Genomic DNA, 22,762 nt, shown 5'->3' with positions numbered 1-22,762 from the left:
GAAAAGTACTTGTTACACACCCTCTAGTATTCTGTGAAAACATCGAATACATGGCTTCCAAAAGGCACTGTATATGGAACACATGTGACATAAATTGCTTAACGATATTTTTACATATATGAAGCTGGGGTTCTAAAATGAACTGAATTGAAACCTTATAAGTATGATAACATAACTAAAAGAGAATTTCATATGCCCTTACATTATACATAGGTGTGTGTGCGTGTGTGTGTGTGTGTGTATATATATTGTGTATATATATATATATATATATATATATATATGTATGTATGTATGTATATATATATGGGAGGCTGAATCTTGTACTATAGCCTGACAAGTTAAGTCCCGATATGCGCAGATCGCTGCGGAGCACTTCCTATTACGTCATCCTCCCCACCACTCTTCTACTCACTGGTCTGGCGTTGAGAGTACCAGTGGTGCCAACTCAGCAAAATTAAGCTAAAACAAATATGACAAACGATTTTCACTGTTTAGCGTGACGGTGCATGCAGGCTCCTATTATATCAGTGGTTCATTTTATTTAATCCGGCCTTTGAAAATGCGTGCGGTGCGCCGATCGTAAACTGTAGTATTACGCACGTGCGTTAAGGTTTATAACGAAGAGAAACTAGTGGGCGAATGACTTCATCTTCTGAATGCAAAATCTAGTATTGGCCTGTTTTTTTATTTTTTTTAAAAAAAAAAAAACAAGTGGGGTGGTGGTTCGTTTGTTTATCGTACAACAATCGCTACGAGAAGTCAATCTGATAACACGCTTGCCTGTGTTCTTTTCTATAGCATTGAAATGTTCATGCTCTTTACTCTTGGCTGCAAGATTCTTACTTTGAAAGAGATGGACTTATGGAGGAGCGTGTAGATGAACTGATAATTAGACTGACTTAGTGAAGCCCATTCAGACACGGACACAGATTCATTGGTAGACACAGACTCGGATGAGTGCGAGAGTGAAACTGGAGAAGAACTGGAAAACATTTAGAAGGTGAGCACAATTCTATCGTTTATATATTTTTCATTTTTCTATCATTTTATTTCATACATTTCTTGTGATGGTAAGAAATATCCCTAATATAACTTAATTCATTTAAGGTTTAAAGGGAAAATATCAAAATGTATTTAGAATTTAGCGTAAGGATAGGTAGCGTAGGTGAGGGGATACTAATTCATGCCTTTCACATTCAAATTTCGTTGAAAATTCTCAGACGATTCCACTCCCTCCAGGTTGCAACACTGCGAACCAAAGTCGCCGCAGACAATGGAGTGGGGAAATGTGATGTGAGGTGCGCAAACAATGGATTGCAGCGTCTTGTTTTTAAACTTGTCAAGTTATACCCCCCAAACGAAAAACCTTCCTGCACCACTGCTTGTAATTCAGGGGTAAGGGGTTCGATACCCGTTGAAGTCATGGTTCGGATCCCACTTTAGACTGTAAACCTGTAAACCCAGTCCCAATTAGCCTTACTGTGCATAAAGTGGACTTGAATCTCCAACTCAATCAATCAATCAACTTGTGTCAGAAAAGCAAAAGAAATAACCAGAATAGAAGAAACCATTAGATATTAGACACGAGGTTTATTTCCTAAAATAAAACTCTGAAGTACATCCGTGGCACAAGCTAAAGGTGTTAATTTTAAACTTGTGAACTAGAGGGCGTCAGCGTTAGAGAAAATTCGGACGGCTTTCTCGGTAACCGATATGACCAATGACTGCGTGTGGTTCACGTTACGTGACGTGCTGACGGTTTAGTGTATCACAAAGAGCCCATGCTTCAAGCTGTTCATAGTTCCTGGCTTTCCATTAGCGAACGAACGAAAGAACCGACCGCCAACCTTGTTGGTCCGATTCTGTTAATTATCAGTGAAAATTAGTTGCGTAGTTTATCATAACTTGGCAATGGGTTTGGGACACGCTGTAGCCGTTCTATGTAAGTACCACAATGTGTTTTTTTTATAATATCCTTGTTCTCTTTTGTTTCTATATATTTTTATAAAGCATCCCAAAAATACTGAGCAGCCGTCTAGAGTTCAACTTATTTCCAGCTGCACGAACTTGCGCTTATTGTCATGCTCACACCCACCTACATTTAAGTTTGTTTTGTTTAGAACAACGTACTTTAAACGCATGCACATACACACATAAATATGCTTTCTCATTTTTAATACAGCAGTTATTTGGACATTTGTGTCAAAATCAATGTATTTTAATTTTTAAGTTTTCGAACATGGGTGGCTACTTTTATGTTCAGCCAGGGCTGGCAAGGTAATTTTTTATGTAAATAACGCGTAATTTACTAGTAATTTACTTCCAGTTTTTACGCAGACGTAAAAAACTAATTTTCTTTCGTAAAAGACTACTTTAATTGCATTATATTTTAAACTTTAATTTTCTTACATATTTCAGCACAAAATCATTATTTTCTGAAGATTGTTTAGCTATACAGCCCCCTCACCCACACTAAAATATTTTAAAAAATAGAACTGTTCTTTCACATATTCTCAAAAATTGAGAAACATGTTGATATATGTCTTGCACTAATACTTTCATTTACAACATAACATAACGATTAACGACAATTGATTTGGATTGGATTTCAAAGTTTTAGTAACAGTTTCAAATTCCTTTTTTATGCGTATTTTACACTTGCATAGGCTAATTATGATGTGAATGTGGATATGGCAGTTTGTAAAATTCTGATATAAGAGCACATACAAATTCGGAAGGATTTTTTTTTTAAATCTTGTTTTTGTTTCCTACCATTGCCAACTGCCATACATAACAATAATTATCGCAAAAAACATGTTCTCTTTTAATTTTTGTGTTTGATTCTAGTTTTTTACGTTCTTTACGTTTTATACTATTTTACGCGTAATTACGTGTCATGTAGAAAACCTTTTTAAACGCGCAATTACACAACCCCATGTACAGCAAATTAAAATGTAGAACACATGGTTTTCAAAACAAAACAGAAAGAAGTAATTTTTCGTTGAGAATTTTTCATTAAGAAACGTTCACATGTAAAAATACATTTTCTTGACATTTGGTTAACGCTATATTTTGTTTAAACGATGTCGTATTAATTTTTATCCGATCCATGAGAAAAGGTGCCGGTAGTAGGGTTTGCGTACTGTCAGAGAAAAAACACTGCTTGGTTAATACATAGTAATGATATATCAAAGTATCCCAAATTGATTGATTGATTTAGTTTATTTTACTTCGTTTTTCTGCCAGTTTTGGCTAATCGTGAAGAAAAAGCTGAGTATGATATGATGAAATTGATTAAGGGACACTCAGAAAGAACACTCATGCCCAGACCAGGATTCAAACCCGGGACCCCTGGCATCGTATCGCGCCACGGAGGCCGGAATATCCGAAATTGTTAAAGCAAGGAGTGAAATTACTGTTTTAGAGCAACTCAACATTTTAAATTACAGCGCTTGAACAAACCTTAATGGGAAACAGAGACGATAATGGCAGAGCCTTGGAAATCTTAGTTAATCTGTATTGGATGTAAATATTTCAAGCAGAATCAGAACCACTAAAAAAATATGAACACAAATTGATTCCAGTTAGCTTGGTCAAGTAAATAAACACACGTGAACTAGAGTTGACCAAAGGTTTAGGCCCCTTTTCATTTCGTTATTGTCCAGATCATTTGGATCTACACCGCAAAACTTCGCTTCTTTTCTCCATATATTTTTCTGTCGACTGCGCAAAGAGCTTGAACACATGAAAATTACCGCTCTTTCCAGATGGCACAACATTGTCATTAATTTTGTGCAATGTTACCGACATTTTACACAGTACTAACAACAAATGTACAGTTGGCGCAGGTGTAACGAACGCTTCGTGGTGGGTATTTCCTTGCAGACGACAAACAACTTGGTCGCGAACATGGCGGCGGTGCGAATCCTGACGTCACATGAAACCTACCTATAAAAAAACATTTTTTGTATATTTTAACCCTAGCAATACCAAGGAGGGGGGGGGCCTCTCAGGCCCACTGATTCATTTCTTGCGTATTACATGTATATCCATCAATGTAAAAATTCATAAAAAATAGTAATTGTTCTTTGCAATAATTTGAATGACATCGCGCGTGATTTTTCCCAAAAATGTTCATTAAAAAGTTACTTTATTTCGTTGATATTGTTTACGGGAAAGATTTTGCAATGATGTTTTAAAGGTATTTTAATACATGAGAGGATATATTCAATTGCTAAACTATAGTAACAATTTGAAATAATGAACGTATGGGTAGTAGAAAAAGAAAAAAACATAACCTTGCTAGAATTTTGCACAATTTAAGCATTTTTCCAAGTATCAACATTGTAATTGAAGAAAAGTAATAAATGTTACAGTGCTTTACTATAATTACTTAAAAATTATTATGTAATTTATCTTTCATGTATAATCAATAACAAAACATGAAAGTAGTGTCTAATTAGTTAACTTACGTGTACACATGACAGAAAAGACACATCAGTCCAGTTCAATTGAACTTTCATTCATGAGCCTCTGAGCCCCCCCTGGTAATCCGTGTAACAAAAAATACCTTGGCATTGCTAGGGTTAAAAATGCACTTTTTTTGCTTATTGACCACCAGAAGTAGACGCTATTTTGCAATAAAACTTTTCGCTGCGAAAGAGTGGGTTCGAGTTCTGGCTAGGGCATAAATGTTCCATTGTGTCATGTTTCATCTAAGCATCGTTCACTTTCACTATATCCATTAACCAGTGCTTGAAGTGGAAATTGCCAGCTGGAGAGATGTTTGGTCGAGCCTGGGGGGTAGCCGAGGAGATGTTCCTATGATTTACCATGGTGACAGTGAGACAGCTGGGGAGATGATTTGAGAAAATTTTGATAGCTGGGGGATACCATCCCCCCTGCATCACCGCTCACTTCGATCACTGCCATGAATATAAAACGTTAAACAAACATAATGTAAAAATACCATCCCGTCGGTATTTGTCATTTCATATATCGTGACGATATTTTTATGATATTCATGGTATTTTTTTGCTTGTCTCGAATCCAAGATAACCAAATATTAACGTTGCGACGGGGATCCGAACGTATCAGTCAATCAAATACGGAAATCAATATTGTTCGTTTGTTGAAAAAATATATATAATCGGGGGGGATGGAAAAGATTGGATTTATCTTGCCCAGGAGAGGGACAGATGGAAAGCTTGTGTTGCTGCAGCCATAAAGCTTCGGGTTTGAGAAGACTAGAGAGAGAGAGTCATGATAATGAATAAATTAATAAATTTAATGAAATACATTTCATTTAATCAGCATTCCAGCAAAATCTTTCATTTTAAAGAAAATTTGGAAATATACTCTTGCTCTAGATATGTGACCATGGACTCAAGTTTCCGCTAACAGCAAGAAGTACTGTACATGAAGATACATGAGCAGATACTGGTAAGAATCGCAGCAGTGGAGTAGCAGCCGCCCCGCAACCACCGAAATACAGAGGGGCCTCGAGGTGTAGGGGCTCCGCAATTTTCTGTCTGTGTTCCTGAAATTTTGTGTAAACCCAGAAAATCCACAGATTCTTTGAGGCGAGCACTGAATATAAACACATGCTTTTCTGTCAGTGAACTTAGAACATATATCAACAGTTTTAACTGTAATCTACGAGTCAACGGGCACAGCGAATAACTTCACGACTCAGTGTTCATTATTATTATTATTATTATTGTCCTCCTCCGTGGCGTACGGTCTATGCGCTGTACTTTTTGACTCCGACTGCGGGATGGCATGGGTTCGAGTCCGCCTGGGTTCAGTCTCTGTGTTTTCGGCCTGTGTATAGGACCGGTGGCAACCCACCATCGTGAGGAAATTGGGGAGCTACGAGTGAGTAGCGTAATCCAGTCTCGGAAATCTCCTATAACGGATGAGGGTTCGACGTACTGACCCCACGTTACTCCATTACTGGTTGAAGATCTCCACACCTCTAGGTAGGATTTTGGGACGGAGACTGGCAGTCGGGAGATCGCCTAGGCCCTTCAAGGGCTGCCGAGCCACGGGTTATTATTATTATTATTATTATTATTATTATTCATTATTTAATGTGATCGATGGGGGGGGGGAGTAATTTTCCAAGGACATATCATAAGACGATATATGAACAGGCACGTATCCAGAAATATATTTCGAGGGGATCGGAAGTAAGTGTCTCAGAGATGATGATGATGATATTAAGAATATAAATGTATGTTTAAATTTTAAAAATTAAATTAATATTTTATAATTATTATTACATGAATAGGTAGAAAGACGGTGTAGGAATACAGATATAACAGCACGTATTCATTATTTAGCCTACGCGTAGTTAAGATCGCCAAAATTTACACATAAACAGATGGCCTGGCAAGGAAATTAATGTCACATAGATAAAGAATTGAATAATTTTTATAACCAAAAAAGGATGCTAGATCCAGTTGACGAAAAGTATAAAGTTCCTGATTAATATTTTATGCATATTATCAAAAGTAGTAGTGCGCATAAATCTTCTTTGGTACTGTCAATCAAAATCATATGATCCTAATATAATAGAAATAAATAGCCATCGATTATACAACAAATACTAAATACGTATATTTTTATTATTTAATTTTTGTACTTGGAAATTATTTCGGTGGTGGGGGGGATCCAGACCCTCTGGACCCTCCCCCTAAATACATCCTTGTGTCTGAGATAATAATCGGGAGTGTGCTGGGTCAGCCAGCGGGACCCAACCAATCTGACATCCGAAATAGCGAATGAACTTACTTGCTCGATATAGTCATCAATAGGGGAAAAAACCCTCATCTCGAACTTCTAAACATTGTTTGTCATAGATCAATATATTGTAAATTGTCCACAGTTATAAATCGAGTAGGAAGAGTAAGTTGCTCAAGAAGTCTGCTTTTTGTTGCCCGCTTCTACTGTTGCACAGGGTATATTATTTTGGGTAATTTTGTGAAATTTATTTTTCTCCCTATTGGATTTTTTTGGAAATTTATGTTGAACCAGTTCTTATTATCCACTGTGTTATGATTTTTATTGTGATCTACAGTGTTCCAAGTGGACATTCCTAACTGGGAGTATGCTAGGTCGAATTTTACCATTTCCATTACTTGTCTTTCAAGACTGGAGTCTAATTTACCGTGTGATGTTGGATCAACGCCGACAATCTAAAAAACCAGTTCAACCCCCAAAACTGAAATTGTAGGTTTGTTTGGATAGTTTGCACTATTAGTATCAGAAGGCGAATGTGAGCGTCTTTCTCGTTGAATGTTGAACTGGCGTAGATTTTGAGACTGAAGTCGTACCCACCTCAAAATTCTTTAAAAATTCTCCGAAACGGTATTTTTTTAATATATGTGTATGTATGTATTGTATATATTGTCACGGGAAGGTGAACGGGCATCAAAAGCTTAAAGTAAAAACCAAGTTAACTCGAGCAAGGCGACGACAATAACAAAATTCCTCTGGCTAGACAGAATCCAGCTTGCAACTACCGGGTCGCTCTTCCTGATCGAAAGAGGGAAGTAGTGGCACGGTAGCTTGCAAGCTCAGGGGTTCGAATTCTGACCTGGGCATGGATGTTTGCGAGTGTTCATTCATCAATTTCATCACATCATCACTCATCTCCATCTTCGCAAATTAGCCAAAAGAAGCACAAAAGACGAAGTAAAATAAAGCAATAAAATAAAAATAAAAACTTGCAAGCTCATCAGAAACACAGCATGTGGCGAGTCGAATAAGTAAATACCCCGGACTTTTGGAAACATTAGGAGTGTGAAAACGTTATCGTGGTCGCGCGCCGCAGTTCAGGTGCTGACAGCCTACGTCTGTTACCCACAGTGGCGTAGCGTTATAGTACGACCATACGCCCGGCGTTCCCTGATTTAAAATTTCAAAAATGCGTAAATGCTGTAAATATAAAGTAAATCTTGACTAATTTCATATATGTTTGACCTTCATGGCATTATAACAGCTATTTTTTGCGATCCGCTTGCAACGCTCCACTAACAACACTCGTTCTAGCATTTTTTCAATGCCTTTCCTGCCTGGACGCCGGGCAGATTCGGCGTAAAGAACTCTATATTCCTTGCTGTCTTTCTGGAGGTAAAGCTTGGACAGGCTTGGATCTCTACAGCACGCGCGCAAATGCTCTCTCGTACGCCAGCGTATGGAGCAGAGGGCTACGTGATTGGTTCATGTGACCCTTCTGCCTTCTGAAGCAGACGACAGCGGTAGAATTCCTAGCCGGTTCTTCGCGCTCGTGCCACTCGTGCTATGTGATGCTACAATACGCAATATTGACTGACGTAACTTTACCAAACTCAAATATACCATTTCTTAATGACCATTGCATTGTATAATTTATCGGACGAACAGCGATGTGCATTAAAAACTAAAAGATCAACACAGTTTTTGTCAAATAAGTTGGTGAAGTCCTCGTGGTAGAAGTTCAGCCTGTGCCTGCTCTATCACTTAACCCGCAAAACTATTCCTTTCTTCTTATTATTATTTGTTAGTATCTAACTGCTTAATATTGTGTCAATGGAAATGTTCAGCATTCATTTGAAAATTCTTAATATCGAATGGTCTGTGGACAAAATTATTTTAAAATTTTTATCACCATTCCAAGATGCAATAAACAGTGATCTGAATTACTAATCGGCACTGCTACGTCAGTAGAGTGTACGATAGTTGGATCATCCACCCACCTCCATGTCAGAGTGTTTTGCACAGCGCGCCAAGACGACAGAGGTCCCTGGTTCGAATCCCGGCGTTAGCACGGGTGTTCTTTATGAATGTCCCTTCATCAACTTCATAAATATCATCACTCATATTCATATTCGCGGTTAACCAAAAGTGGTAGAAAAGCGAAGTAAAATAAACCAAATCTATCAGTAGTTAAATCGCCCACAACAATGACGTCTACTGTTTTTCAGAGACGCTTGTGATTCAGGTAGGTTTTTTAATGACTTGCGCATGCAAAAAGGTATAAAACACCAGAGTTCAAAACATTTGTGGCATCTAATTTTTTAGCTAAAACGTGCATAGATGATGTTTTATTGAAAACCCAACTTACTTCAGGCAAATAATACCTGTGGCGACTAATACCATAAGTAAATTACTATGCAAAAAAGGGCTGACCTTTTCCATCGGACTTGGCGTTCCCACCCGAAATGTCCATGCTACGCCACTGGTTACCCGAGGTGAATGCCTCGCTCGTGCCGTGGTCGTCACCAGAGTCCGAGATGCCAAAGGGGTCGCTGCCCGATTAGGTGAGTGTGCTTTACTCATCCGCCTTCCTTACCTCTTCACCGAGTCAAGGACGGCTATCCACAATCTGTAACCACCACAAAAAATAAAAAAAATAAAAAAATAAAGTAATGTGACAAGGTTTCCAACAAGGGACGAGGGATGTCACTTAGGGATCTAGCAGTAAAGCGATGTAATGTTCAATTCGAAAGGCATCATCGAAATGCATAATTGAAATCAGAATCATCATCGAAATGCAACATCCAAATAAAAAAATCAACACCGATTTGAATCTGAAATAAGAAACATTATCAAAATGCATCAGAAATAAGAATCATCATCAAAATAAAAACATTAATCAAAATGCATCAGAAATAAAAATCACCATCAAAATGCATCAGAAATAAAAATCACCATCAAAATGCATCAGAAATAAGAATCACCATCAAAATGCATAAAAATAAGAATCATCATCAAAGTGCATCAAAATATGTTGATCATCGAAATGCATGAACGAAATACGTATCAATATCGAAATGAATAATCGAAATAATAATCATCAAAACGCATCAAAAATAAGAATCATCAAAATGCATCAGAAATAACAATCAACATTAAAATGCATCGACCATAAAAATGCGTCATAAATAAGAATCATTGATAAGCATCATCGAAAACAGAAATATCATGAAAATGCATAAGAAATAAGAATGCATCATCGTAATAAGAATCATCATCGAAGTGCATTAAAAATAAGAATCATCATCAAAATGCATCATCGAAATAACGATCATGATCAAAATGCATCATCGGAATAAGAATCAACACGAAATGCTTGAGAAATAAAAAACACCATCAAAATGGATCAGAAGTAAGAATTGTCATCAAAATACATCATCGAAATGAGAATAAATATTCATCAAAATGCATGACAAATAAGAATCATCATCGAAATAAATCATCATGAAAGTGTATCATCATCAAAATACATCAAAATGCAACGGCAAGAATCATAATAAAAACGCAAATGCAAATAAGAATGCAAAATAAGAATAATCATGGAATTCCATCAATCTAAAGTAGAATCATCATCCAAATGCATCATCGGAATAAGAAACAACCCGAAATGCATTACTCTAAAGTAGAATTATCCAAATGCAACATAAAATAAGAATCAATCATCAGAAATAAAAAAACACCACCAAAAGGCATCAGAAATAAGAATCGTCATCAAAATGCATAAGTAATATGAATCATCATCAAAATGCGTCAGAAATAAAAATAATTGAAAAGCATCATCGAAATCAAAATTGTCATCAAAATGCATTAAAAAATCAATATCAAAATGCATCATCAAAATAAGAATTATTATCATAATCAAAATTATCATGAAAATGAATCAGAAATACGAATAATCATCGAACTACATCATGAAAATTCATCAGAAATAAGCATCATCATCAAATTACATCATGAAAATTCATCACAAATAGGAATTATCAACAAAATGTATCCGAGATACTCATAATTGAAATGCATCAAAAATAAGAACCATCATCGAAATGCCTCAGAAATCAGAATCATCAAAACGCATAAGAAATAAGAATTATCATCGAAATGCATGATCTAAATGCGTCACAGAAATGCATGAGAAATGAAAAACGTCATTAAAATTCATCAGAAATATGAAACATCAAAATGCATCACCGAAAAAATATCATAATGCATCAGACATAAGAACTATCATCAAGATGAATCAGAAATGTGAATCATCATCAAATTGCATCGAAACTAAGAATCATCATCAAACTACATCATGAAAATTCATCAGAAATAAGCATCATCATCAAAATACATCATGTAAATTAATCAGAAATAGGAATCATCAACAAAATGTATCAGAGATGCTCATAATCAAAATGCATCAGAAATAAGAATCATCAAGACGCATCAGAAATAAGAATGGTCTTCGAATTGCATGATCAAAATGTGTCACAAATAAGAATCATTGACTGAAAAGCATGAAAATTATCATGAAAATGCATCGTTGAAAAAAGAATCATCATCAAAATGCACCATAGAAATAAAAATCATCATCAGTATAAGAATTATCATCGAAATACATCAGAAATAAGAAACACCATCAAAATGCATCAGAAAAAGAATCATCTAAATGCATCATCGGAATAAAAATCATACAAAGCAGCTCAAATAAGAATCATAAATGCAACAGAAGTAGGAATCATCAAAATACATCAGACATAAGAAACATCATCAAGATGCGTCAGAAACAAGAATTATTGAAAAACATTATCTAAACCAAAATTATCATGAAAATGCATCAGAAATAAGAATAATTACGAAAATGCATCATCCAAACCAGATTTGTCATGAAAATGCATCAGAAATAAGAATTATCATCAAAATGCATCATCGGAATTCATAATCGGAATAAGAATCGACACCGAAATAAGAATCATCATCGAAATGCATCAGAAACAAGAATAATCAAAGTGCATAATCGAAATAAGAATCAACACCGAAATACGACAGAAATAAGGATCATTGAAAAGCATCATCCAAACCAGAATTACCATGAAAATGAATCAGAAGTAAGATTAATCAACTGCATCACAGAGGAATGAATGATTATCAAAATGCATCATCTAGATATGAATCCTCATTGAAATGCATCATCGGAATAAGATTCAACACCTACATGCATCAGAAATAAAAAGGTAAAGGTAAAGTGTTCCCTGTGCATAGCACCACGCCATGAAGGCGTATAGGGGGTGTGGGGTAACGCCCCACACTTTCTTGATCCGGTCGTGAGTGGGGGTGATGTGATCAGCATCACGCCCCTGACCGCCTTTACCCCCAAGGGTTTCCCCCAGGTACCCATGTTATTCGACGCTGGGTGGACGCCGGGGCCGCTTTCACCGTTAGAAAAGTTCCCGGATCGAACCCGGGACCTTGAGCATGGTAGTCAGACGCGTTACCGACTGAGCCACCGCATCAGAAATAAGAATCATCAAAATGTATCATCGAAATAATAAATATTCATCAAAATGCATAAGAAATGAAACATCATCAAAATGCATCACAAATATGAATATGAATTGAACTGCATCATCGAAACCAGAATTATCACGAAAATTCATCGGAAATAAGAATCATTATCAAAATACATCAACACCTACATGCATCAGAAATAAGAATCATCAAAATGTATCATCGAAATAATAAATATTCATCAAAATGCATCAAAATAAGAAACATCATTAAGATGCATCAGATATGAGAATCATCATCAAAATGCACCATCGCAATAAGAATCATCATCGTAATGCATCAGAAATAAGAATCATTATCGAAATGCATCAGGAATAAGAAACATCATCAAGATGCATAAAATCAGAATCATCAAAACATCATCAAAATGCATCAGAAATATGAGATAAAAATCATGAAAATAAAAATAATTATCATAATGCATCAAAAATAAGGGCCATCACCAAAATTAATAAGAAATAAAAATCCTCATCAAAATACATCAGAATTAACAATCATTATCAAAATACATCATAAAAATTCATCACCAGAATACATCATCAATAAGTATCATTATTAAGATGCATTAGAAATTAGAATCAACATTGAAATGCATCAGAAATAAGAATCATAATCAAAATTCATTAGAAATGAGAATCATCATCAAAACTCATCAGAATTAAGAATCACCATCGAAATGTATAATCAAAATGCGTCACAAATAATAATCATTGAATGAAAAGCATCATCGAAACCAGAATTATCATGATAATGCATCGAAAATCAGAATCATTAGCAAAATACACACCAAAATGCCTCATCCAGATGAGAATCATCATCGAGATCCTTCATCGGAATAAGAATCACCATCAAAGTGCTTCTCAAAAATAAAAATCATCATCGAAATGCATCAGGAATAAGAATCATCATGAAAATGCATCAGAAATAAGAATCACTATCGATATGCATTAAAAATCAAACATCAAAATGAATCATAAATAAGAATCATCGAAATGCACCACAAGTAAGAATCATCATCAAAATAACAGCCACCATCAAAATACATCAGAAATAAGAATGCATCAGAGATAATCATCAAAATGCATAGATCATAGAAATGCATAACCGAAATTCATCAGGAATAAGCAACATTATCAAAATGTATCAGAAATAAGAAACATCACCAAAATGCACCAACGAAAGAAGTATAAATATTCATCAAAATGCTTCAGAATAAGAATAATCATCAAATGCATTAGAAATATGAATCATTAATAAAATATATCATGAAAATACATCAGAAATAAATATCTTTAAGATTCATCAGAGATAGTAATGATCGTAATACTGTAGTGCCACCCTAAATTTATTATTTTTTAAATTTTTTATTATATAATTTTGGCTTTTCGTTTTTCTTTTATCAGTTAGTTTACCAGTTTTTTCCCAAGACTACTAGAAGGAAAGGCTGGGGTCAGACACGCCTCTTTTCGCGACTGCCGCGGGTGTGACGTCATTGGGCGGACAAAACCCAGCTGAGTCTTTACCCCATACGGAAAGAAACGTGGAAAGGCTGATCTGTTTGTTTCTTTTCGCTCCTTTTTTCTTGTATTTCTGGATTGTTGGGTTCAGGGTGCGAAATCCTGGAGGGGACGAGGGGGATTTCCCCCCCACCAACAATCTTGGCCACAAAAAAAAAAACACCAAAAATTTCTATTTATATACGAGTGATGCTTAAATGACAACTTCCGTCCTACATTGTTCGACATTCCACTGATTATATATACGTATAAGTATATAAAGTGACCCTCGACTTTCTTCAGTTCTATGTCTCAAGTTTTCGTTCAGTGAAAAGTTTTTTAAAGTGTGTGTTACATAATACACACGGAACTTCCTCACATTCCTGCCTGTGTAGTTCAAAGATTCATAAGACTCAGAATTGTAATCTGAATAACGAAAATTAATTAAGAAATAAATACCAATAGTCGAAGCAAAGTTACCAAATTTGAAGAAGTTAAGTGAAAACAGCTCCACTCTCACTCCTAAAAGAGAGCAATAGACGAGATTGTTTTCTTTTACATATTCAACTTATCCATAATTTGTTTTCTTTTACATATTCAACTTATCCATAATTTTGGCTTTCTGCCTTTCTTTATTTAACAAGATTATTTTACGCATTCAACATATATATTTTTCTTTCTGCCCTAACAAAATGCATTACTAGGTGTATTAACCGCAATTTTACATGAAACTAATGTTTCGCAGAGGAATGTGACGACTTATAAACTACCGATAAAATGTGTGCGTAAATGGCTGTGTAATCCAACTGTAAGGACATACGTTATGTCGGATCCTAAGTAAGTCTGTGTGTTCGGTCCCAATTAGCTTCTGGGCATAATTACGGCTCTTTTTTGTTCATAATTACTGCTTTGATTCGGCTGCGAAACCGGAGCGTAGAGCGATCTGTCCGCGCGTGAAGTCAAGGACCACGTGATCAGGTATGGCCCCAGCCTTCTCCTGTACTAGTCTTGGTTTTTTCCTCAAAGTCGCACCCAGTCCCTTGCTTGGCATGGCGAAAGGGAGAACCGGGCTCTTTAGGCAAGTTACACTGGCTAGGGTGTCCTTTTTTTTTCTTAGTTTTTTCTTCCTTTTTGGTATTGGTGTGTTTGTGTGTGTGTGTTAGAGCCACTGTACAAGGCTAAAACCGGCAACATTGGAAGAACACAGGGGAAGTTTGAGCGTCTTTGGGGGAAAGACGGGACACACAAGGATAGAGGTGAGAGGAGTGAGGAGCTGTATTTAGAAGTGTGGCTAAACTTTGCGTATAGCATCCAGCGATGCAAGGAGACACGTTACGAAAGTAGAGGAAGTGTGGCTGTTGAGCAGCTGGCAGCACCGTGCAGCGGAAGGAGCGGTGTTTTGTTCCTGTGTAATTCGAGCTACTTCTCCGGGTTAATCACAACATGTCGCAGGAGCATCAGCCACCAAAGTAGGTGAAGTGCGATTGGTGACAGCTGACAGCACAGTGCAGCAAGAAGAGCTGTGTTTTAATTTTGTGTAAGTGGAACTACTTCCGTGTGGATACTGAACAATACGTGAAACAGATCACACGATGTGACTGGAACGTCAGCCAGCCTGACCTGAAGCCGTGAACAGTCCTCTTTTATCCCCCTCAACAACGAACCACAACCATCCCCCTCAATCTAAAGTAGGAGCAGTGTGTGTGAGGAAGTGCATCGCATAAGTGACAATAAAAAGGTAAGGGATCCCAACAAACATTTACTTATGGCCATAAGATGCATGAAGGTTATTTATTACTTGTGTTTGTATTTGTATGAGCTATGCCGGGTTAATCTACTTATTTTATTAAGATCAATAATAATCTTCAGAACAAATTTCATGTAATTTACATATTGCCCCGCCACAATACATAATCGAAATTAGAATCATCATGGAAATGCATCATTGAAATGAATCCTCAACAAAATACACCAGAAACAAAAATAATCATCAAAATGCCTCATGGAAATAAGGATCATCAAAATGCATCAGAATAGGAATCATCATCAAAATACATAATGAAAATGCATTAGAGAAAATAATCATCGAAATGAGAATCAGGAATGAGAATCATCAAAATGCATAAAAAATAATCGAAACACATCATAAAAATGCATCAGAAATAAGAATAGTCATTAAAATGCATTAGAAATAAGAATCATCATCAAAATACACAACGAAAATGAATCAGAAATAAGAATAATAATCACAGAAATGCATCAGAAATAAGAATCACCATCAATGTGCATCTTAGAAATAGGAATCATCATCGAAATGCATCAGGAATGAGAATCGTCATCAAACAGCATCAGAAATAAAAATCATCATCGAAATGCATCATCGGAGTAAGAATCAGAAAAATGCAGCACAAATAAGTCGTATCAAAATGCATCAGAAATAGGAATCATCAAAATGCATCAGAAATAAGAATAATCGTCAAAATACGAATATCATGAAAATGCATCAGAAATAGGGATTATCATCAAAATGCATCGTAGAAGTTAATCATCAAAATGCATAATCAAAATAAGGATCACCATCAAAATGCATCAGGAATAACAATCATCATCAAAATGCATCAGAAACAAGAGTTATAAGAATAAGAAATAAGAATCAACATTGAAATGCATAATCGAGATAAGAACAATTATCGAAATGCATCAATGTAAATAAGAATCATCATCACAATGCATCATAATAATAAGAATCATCATCAAAATGCGTCAGATTAAGAATCGTCATTGAAGAACATCCTCGGAATCAGAATTTTCATGAAAATGCATCATAAATAAGAAGCATCATCAAAATTCAACAAAATGCATGATATCATCATCAGAATAAGAATCAACACCCAAATGCATCAGAAATGAAAATCATTGCAATAAATCATCAAAATTCATCAGAAATAAGTATCATCAAAATGTATCATTGAAATAATTGGTTCCACTGTTTGAAGCACGGATACACTGTATATGGACAAAACATAGAACAAAATTCAGCCAACGGAGGATTATACTGGCCATAGGTCCAAGCGCCAGAGCCTTGTTGGCTTGCAAGACTATAGTTACCGGGTTTACTAGGTGGAAGTGAGTTTGACATTTGGATGCCTTCATCCCAACACCCTAACAATTGTATGACAGGATACTGCAGAAGTTCATTTTAATGTTGGATATATACGTGTATATGTGCATTCAATTCACAAGTGTATGTGTAGTGGAAGTTTAAGCTTAAGAGTCATGAATTTTGTGTAGATTCGGCTTTCCTTTACTTTGTAAATAAATATGAATTCCATTTCTATATCTCAGGTATGACATATAAACATACATATATACACATTTACAGCTACAAAACAGAGTTTTTAAAACAGTGAGATAGAATTTATTATAGATTTTCTTTCCCTGACTGAACTTTCGTCAGGTCTCCACCTCCACCTCCCCCAATCAGGGGGACATGCAGTAGCGAATTCTAGAGAACTGCATTGTTAAAAATATATAAAAATATAAGATCTTTGATCTTATATCTTATTGTCCCTTCTTGACATTAGAAATTATTATTATGTATTTTCTTTTATTCCAATGATCTAATTCTTTGAATTTACTTCTAATTCCAGTTATTATTTTGCCAAATACTATAAGCGGTACATCCTTTCATCCACGTCATGAGCCTTTTCCAATGGCTGGGTTTACCGGACGAGAGAAAAGGAATATAGTCAACCTGACAGATGTTCATTCTCGAGATACCAATATGGACGATCATTCTGCTGTTGAGGTACAAAATATTTATATTTCAGGGAAAGATATTACCTGTTGCGGTAGCACTGACAGAGACAATTCCACACAGCGACAGCAAAAATCAGGCCAAATGTTTGGGATTGTCCTCAATGGTTGATTATGAAAACAGAGTAAAGAATGACAGGGAAAACTACCGGTACGGTACGGGTTCGAGTCCTGGTTGAGGCTGCAATTCCTCGCTGAAATTTCTACGTAGTACATCTCCTGTGTGTGTCAGATAGTAAGGTAATTTACAACTCTATGCTGGGAGGAACTTATAATCACAGTCGATGTCAACAGTGTTTCAAAAGCAACAGATCGCACTGCAGTAGCACTGATAGACAATTCCACACAGCTATAACAGCTAAAAGTCAGGCGAAATCAGTTCTGTAACTCAGTTAGTAAGCTGGGGGTCCCAGGTTCAAATCCTGGGTAAGTCATGGATGTTTGTGTTTGTCATGAATGTGAAAAATAGAGAACTGAGTACAATCTGATATAAGAAAACAATAGAAAAAGAATGGCAGGGGAACATCGACTTACGGTTGACTTAAAAGAAAAAGAAGCCAGAGAACCGGGTTCAAGTCCTGGTCAAGCTTACATTTTCACTGAAATGTATGTAGTTTTGCAAAAGTAAATTAGCATAGAATTGCTGCAAACAATATCACAATAAGATATGTTGTCAGTTTATGTTATTATAAATTAGAAATACTGTATTAGCAATTTTACTGATGAACTAATACGTTGTCACTCTCTTATACAGTTATACAGATAGTGTACTGATTAAAGATTTCCATTCATGCAAGTAACAACTGAACACTTGAATTTCTTTTTTATATTTTAAATGATGTGCATAATATAAGTTGTTTTGTCTCTGCTTAATCTTATTTTCCTGCCTATATACTTAAACAATAGTTATTCTAGCCAGTGTGGTATTTGTAGGGGGGATGGGAGGAATTCCCTCCTCTGGATACTTGTGTCCCCCTCTCTGCTTGATAAATTTTATCCCTGGTGGGGAATGATAATTGGGGGGAAACAATAAATTATTGGCAATTTACTTACTTTTTCCCACTTCTCCTTTAATTTGTAACATTTTCTGTCAGATAACTGAAATCTCTAATAGGAAAACATAGATGTGGCCTCAAGCGCTGCTATATTCCTGGAACTGTCAAACAAGTGGCCAGGGTTGAAGACACCTCCCCTCTTCCCTTTTCTGTCCACAGAATTTGGCAGGAAAATGCCACCCCAATCAATATGAAAGTTACAAATGAGTTGTTACGTGACTCGAACTTGTCACCACAGAACGTCTGTATTCGTATGAGTGGAACAATAGTGCACAAAGATAGCCTACATGGAATTTTTGACATGAGCGTGATAGCCCTTTACGAAGTCATATTTAAAAGATTTCTTTGTGAAGCTAGAATATTAGTGGAAAAGTGAGCATTACAAGTTCCAGACTCTGCTATATCAGGAATCTGAATTAAAACACATAGGCTGGTCCCCGTGGCAGAGTGGTTAGCACATTGTGCTACGATGCCAAGGGTCCTGGGTTGGAATCTCAACCTGAGCATGAGTGTTTGTGAGTGTCCATTCATCAATTTCATCATATCACCACTCATCCCCCTCTTCGCAATTAGCCCAAAGTGGCAGAAAAGTGAAGTAAAATAAACTAAATCAATGAAACTAAAACACATTGGCGAGTCGGAATGTGGTATCCTTTGTTGGAAATATTTTTCAGTTTGAGCATGTGTTGTCGAGTTGGTAGTTTTGTTATTTTGCATCAAGCTAAAGACATTTATAAAATATCATGACTAAAAGTACAGAAGAATCTATATTGAATTTATTATCTTAATCAGTACCATAACAACAATTGATTATGAAATTACGTACACAATGATGGGCGTTAGATATATAATAGTGGTAATTGCTTTTGTCTGGTATTCAAGGAGCCTCAGACTAATTAGCCGTAACTTGGTGGTGGCACTCGCTCACTTAACAAATTTTCAGAATTAACAAGCTAATGGAACTTGTGTTAACCTCCTGGGACCTGAGAAGCAAGTTAATGAGTAATATTTATGATTTCGCAAATGTAACCGTAATTTAGCAAAGTAGTCTTGGGCCCTATTTTTATGGAGTAGAAAACTTTTGATTCTATCCCCCTAGTCCAAGTTCGATTCAGATCCCCAAAAGTTAGGTCCAGACTATAGATTTCTGAGGATGGGTTTCAAAATCTCACTTTAAAAATTGTATGCCTAGTCTCAATTAGATGTTTTGATCATAAAGTGGACTTGACCTTCTTTTGTCAAGATACAAATTTAAATCGGCAATTTTTAGCAATTGTTTAAAATATGTGTTGTTCAAAGCTCTTTTTTTTAAAAAAAAAAAAAAAAAAAAAGTTGGGTGGCATAAAACAAAGTGTGGAGTGACCCCATTTACCATTTAAAATTATCGAGACACCCCACCCGCAACCCCTCTCCTCTAGCGGCCACAAACATATGTGTATATAGCTATATATATACATACACAGCATATAAAGCATTATCTCATGCTGTCTCTAGACAGTCAGTAGAATTTCCCCCCTCTGGAAATTTCTTAAATACCACACTGATTCTAGCATAATTAATGTATTTCAAGATCATGTTCCTAGAGAGCATACCAACCCACAAATCATTACTATTTTTTTAAAAAAATATAATGCACACAATTCGGAAATGAATGATATGTACAGTGGTTGGGCAAAAATATGGAAATGCTTGGCAAAAGCCAGGCTTCCTGATATAATATTGTTTAGGGCTGCTCTGGGCATCTAAGATGTCCTGAATGCACCTTGAGATGGGCAAATATTTGTCCTGGGTGGTTGATAATGGAATCCTATACAATTCTTCATGCAAAACCGCTTTCAGTTCCTTTAGGGATTCTGCCTCCCCGATGCCACAATGGTAGCGTCGTCGCCTTGTAATCAAGAGGTCCCAGGTTTGATAATATGCTTGGGAGCAACATGAAGTATGATTCATTGGACAGTTTTCCATTGCTCAGCAGGCTGCAATTTGCATGTGTTGCAGCACTCTTTTCTCTTGTTGGAATAGTGGGCCTCCCCGATGGTATGGTGGTAGCACTGTTGCCTTGTAATTAAGGGGTCCCAGGTTTGATACCCGGTGGAGGCACATAGAGGCACCAATGCATGTCACATTCCATCCAATTTGAGGAAGCAAACATGCATCAATTTAACCCATTATTTTGACTCCATATATTTGTCCAACTCCTCTATTTTTTCAAGTAAATTTGCTGTGTTAGAGTGCCAAGAAGCTTTACTAATTTCTTGTACTATTGTTCCTTCTTCTCTGCAGATATATGAAGATAAATTATTTGACAATATGTCAAAAAAAGAAAGATCACACATAATTACTACAACATTTAGTCCAACAATGAGTATTAATAGATGGTTTAGGATATTTGATATGTTGTATCGTCAAATACTTGCAGATTGCATCAACGTTGCATGCATACAGGTAAGTTACTATCTAAATAATGTCAATATACATTGCCTTTCATATATATCAACCAGTCACAAGAGGATATCAAGATAAGTAGCTTTCAGTCTTCATTTCAATATTACGAGTCCTGCAACTGATGCTAATGATTTGATCCAGAGGTATTCATATACGTATCTACTACAGCTTTTCATTGTACATAAATTTGTACTATGTGGTTGCATATATACAGGATAAAAAATATTTTTTGAGGGCTCCTAATTTACAAATGAAGTCTAAAAGAAAAAAATATAAAAATATGTTCCCCTTGATGTCTACAAGCCATAGGTTCAAAATTTTAGTAAAGTTCTGAGGTCAAATTCTTTCCAGAATGTGGGTGACTCACTTCTTTGAATGAAACGAAAATTTCATCTAAAAATTTGCAAATGTAAATGCTATTTTAGCACATCCTCCCATAATTATGTTTTAGCTCCAGAATATTCCAGAGGTCTCAATGCCAATAGCTCCTGTTTGAATACGCCAATTTACAGGTAAAACATCAATTGCTTTAGACTCATTTTTAAGCTCAGAAGTTTTAAATTCATTGAGTTCACAAAATTCAAGTGCAGACTTGTTATTTCCCTTTCTTTTAACATTGTAGCTATTGAAAGTTGTTCATAACAATTTTAAATGTTAAAGAATTCCATCTGAACTATAGAATTTCAAAAAATATCTGCTTTTGTATTGTTTAGTCATTCCTAAATTCATATGTGACATTATTTAATCATGAATTGATTGATTGGTTGATCTACACTTGTCACACAATACTTGATCAAAATTTATGAAAATTATGCATTGTATAATTCCTAGAATATTTGGACTCAATTGGCACTTTTTATATCTACCACAGAAACTTTTCAGACACTGATATCACTGATGTAAACCATGATTTTGATTTTTACTTATTGTTTATTGTTTTCATTGATATTTGTTACTAATTTCTTAACCAAGTGTTTCTCCTTGTATATCAAGAAAATGAAGGCGTATGCTGCAACTGAAGTTCAACCGAATAATATTATATATGTGGATCCATCTCCTGTAGGAAATAGCGAAGATTTCCTTGTGTCTATTATTGTGACTAAAACTGAAAAGATCAATGAAGACAACAAGGGGATTCCACTGGAAATAGTGTGGGGTTGTGTGGAAAACAAAACTTTAATTGAAACAGTGGTAAGTCAATAAACTTTCAAACTCTATATTAAACTATTATATTATATAGAGAGAAAGGTGAAGTGATGAATTATCATCATTTATACATTTATTCAATGAAAGTAGTGTAAGTAATTTTCAATTATATCTATACATAGTGTTCTTATATAAACTCCCTGTTCTGCTGAGGACAAACATAGTGTTATGCAATTCTCACATTTAACTTATCTATAAAGAAACTGAACACTCTCTTTTCTTTTGTACTAACAGTGTTTTCAGTTCCATATCTGCCCATGTGTCTATGGACTCTTTCTTCATCTCACACTCTGCCCTTCCAATCTCCCATTATGTAATCAAGTGAACTGGGTTCAATCCTGGTGGAGGCTCATAGTGGTTTGGATCCCACTTTAAACTGTAGATCCA

The 22,762-nt window shown here is 35.8% G+C and overlaps 1 protein-coding gene across 1 annotated transcript; it reads left to right on the top strand.

Annotated features, from left to right (window-relative positions):
• The first annotated feature begins 1,836 nt into the window (after window positions 1–1,836).
• On the top strand, window positions 1,837–21,665 carry LOC145983751 (uncharacterized). Its single transcript, XM_083116800.1, has 4 exons — window positions 1,837–1,945; window positions 17,504–17,661; window positions 21,008–21,169; window positions 21,621–21,665. The coding sequence occupies exons 1-4, from the start codon at window positions 1,915–1,917 to the stop codon at window positions 21,663–21,665; spliced, it is 396 nt and encodes a 131-aa protein (XP_082972926.1). The 5' UTR covers window positions 1,837–1,914.
• Window positions 21,666–22,762: the final 1,097 nt, after the last annotated feature.

This window comes from Lepisma saccharinum, chromosome 2, assembly GCF_977018435.1.
Source record: "Lepisma saccharinum chromosome 2, izLepSacc3.1, whole genome shotgun sequence".
Taxonomy (NCBI): domain Eukaryota; kingdom Metazoa; phylum Arthropoda; class Insecta; order Zygentoma; family Lepismatidae; genus Lepisma; species Lepisma saccharinum.
The sequence above is the reverse complement of the archived record's forward strand: the minus strand, read 5'-3'. Positions and strand labels throughout refer to the sequence as shown.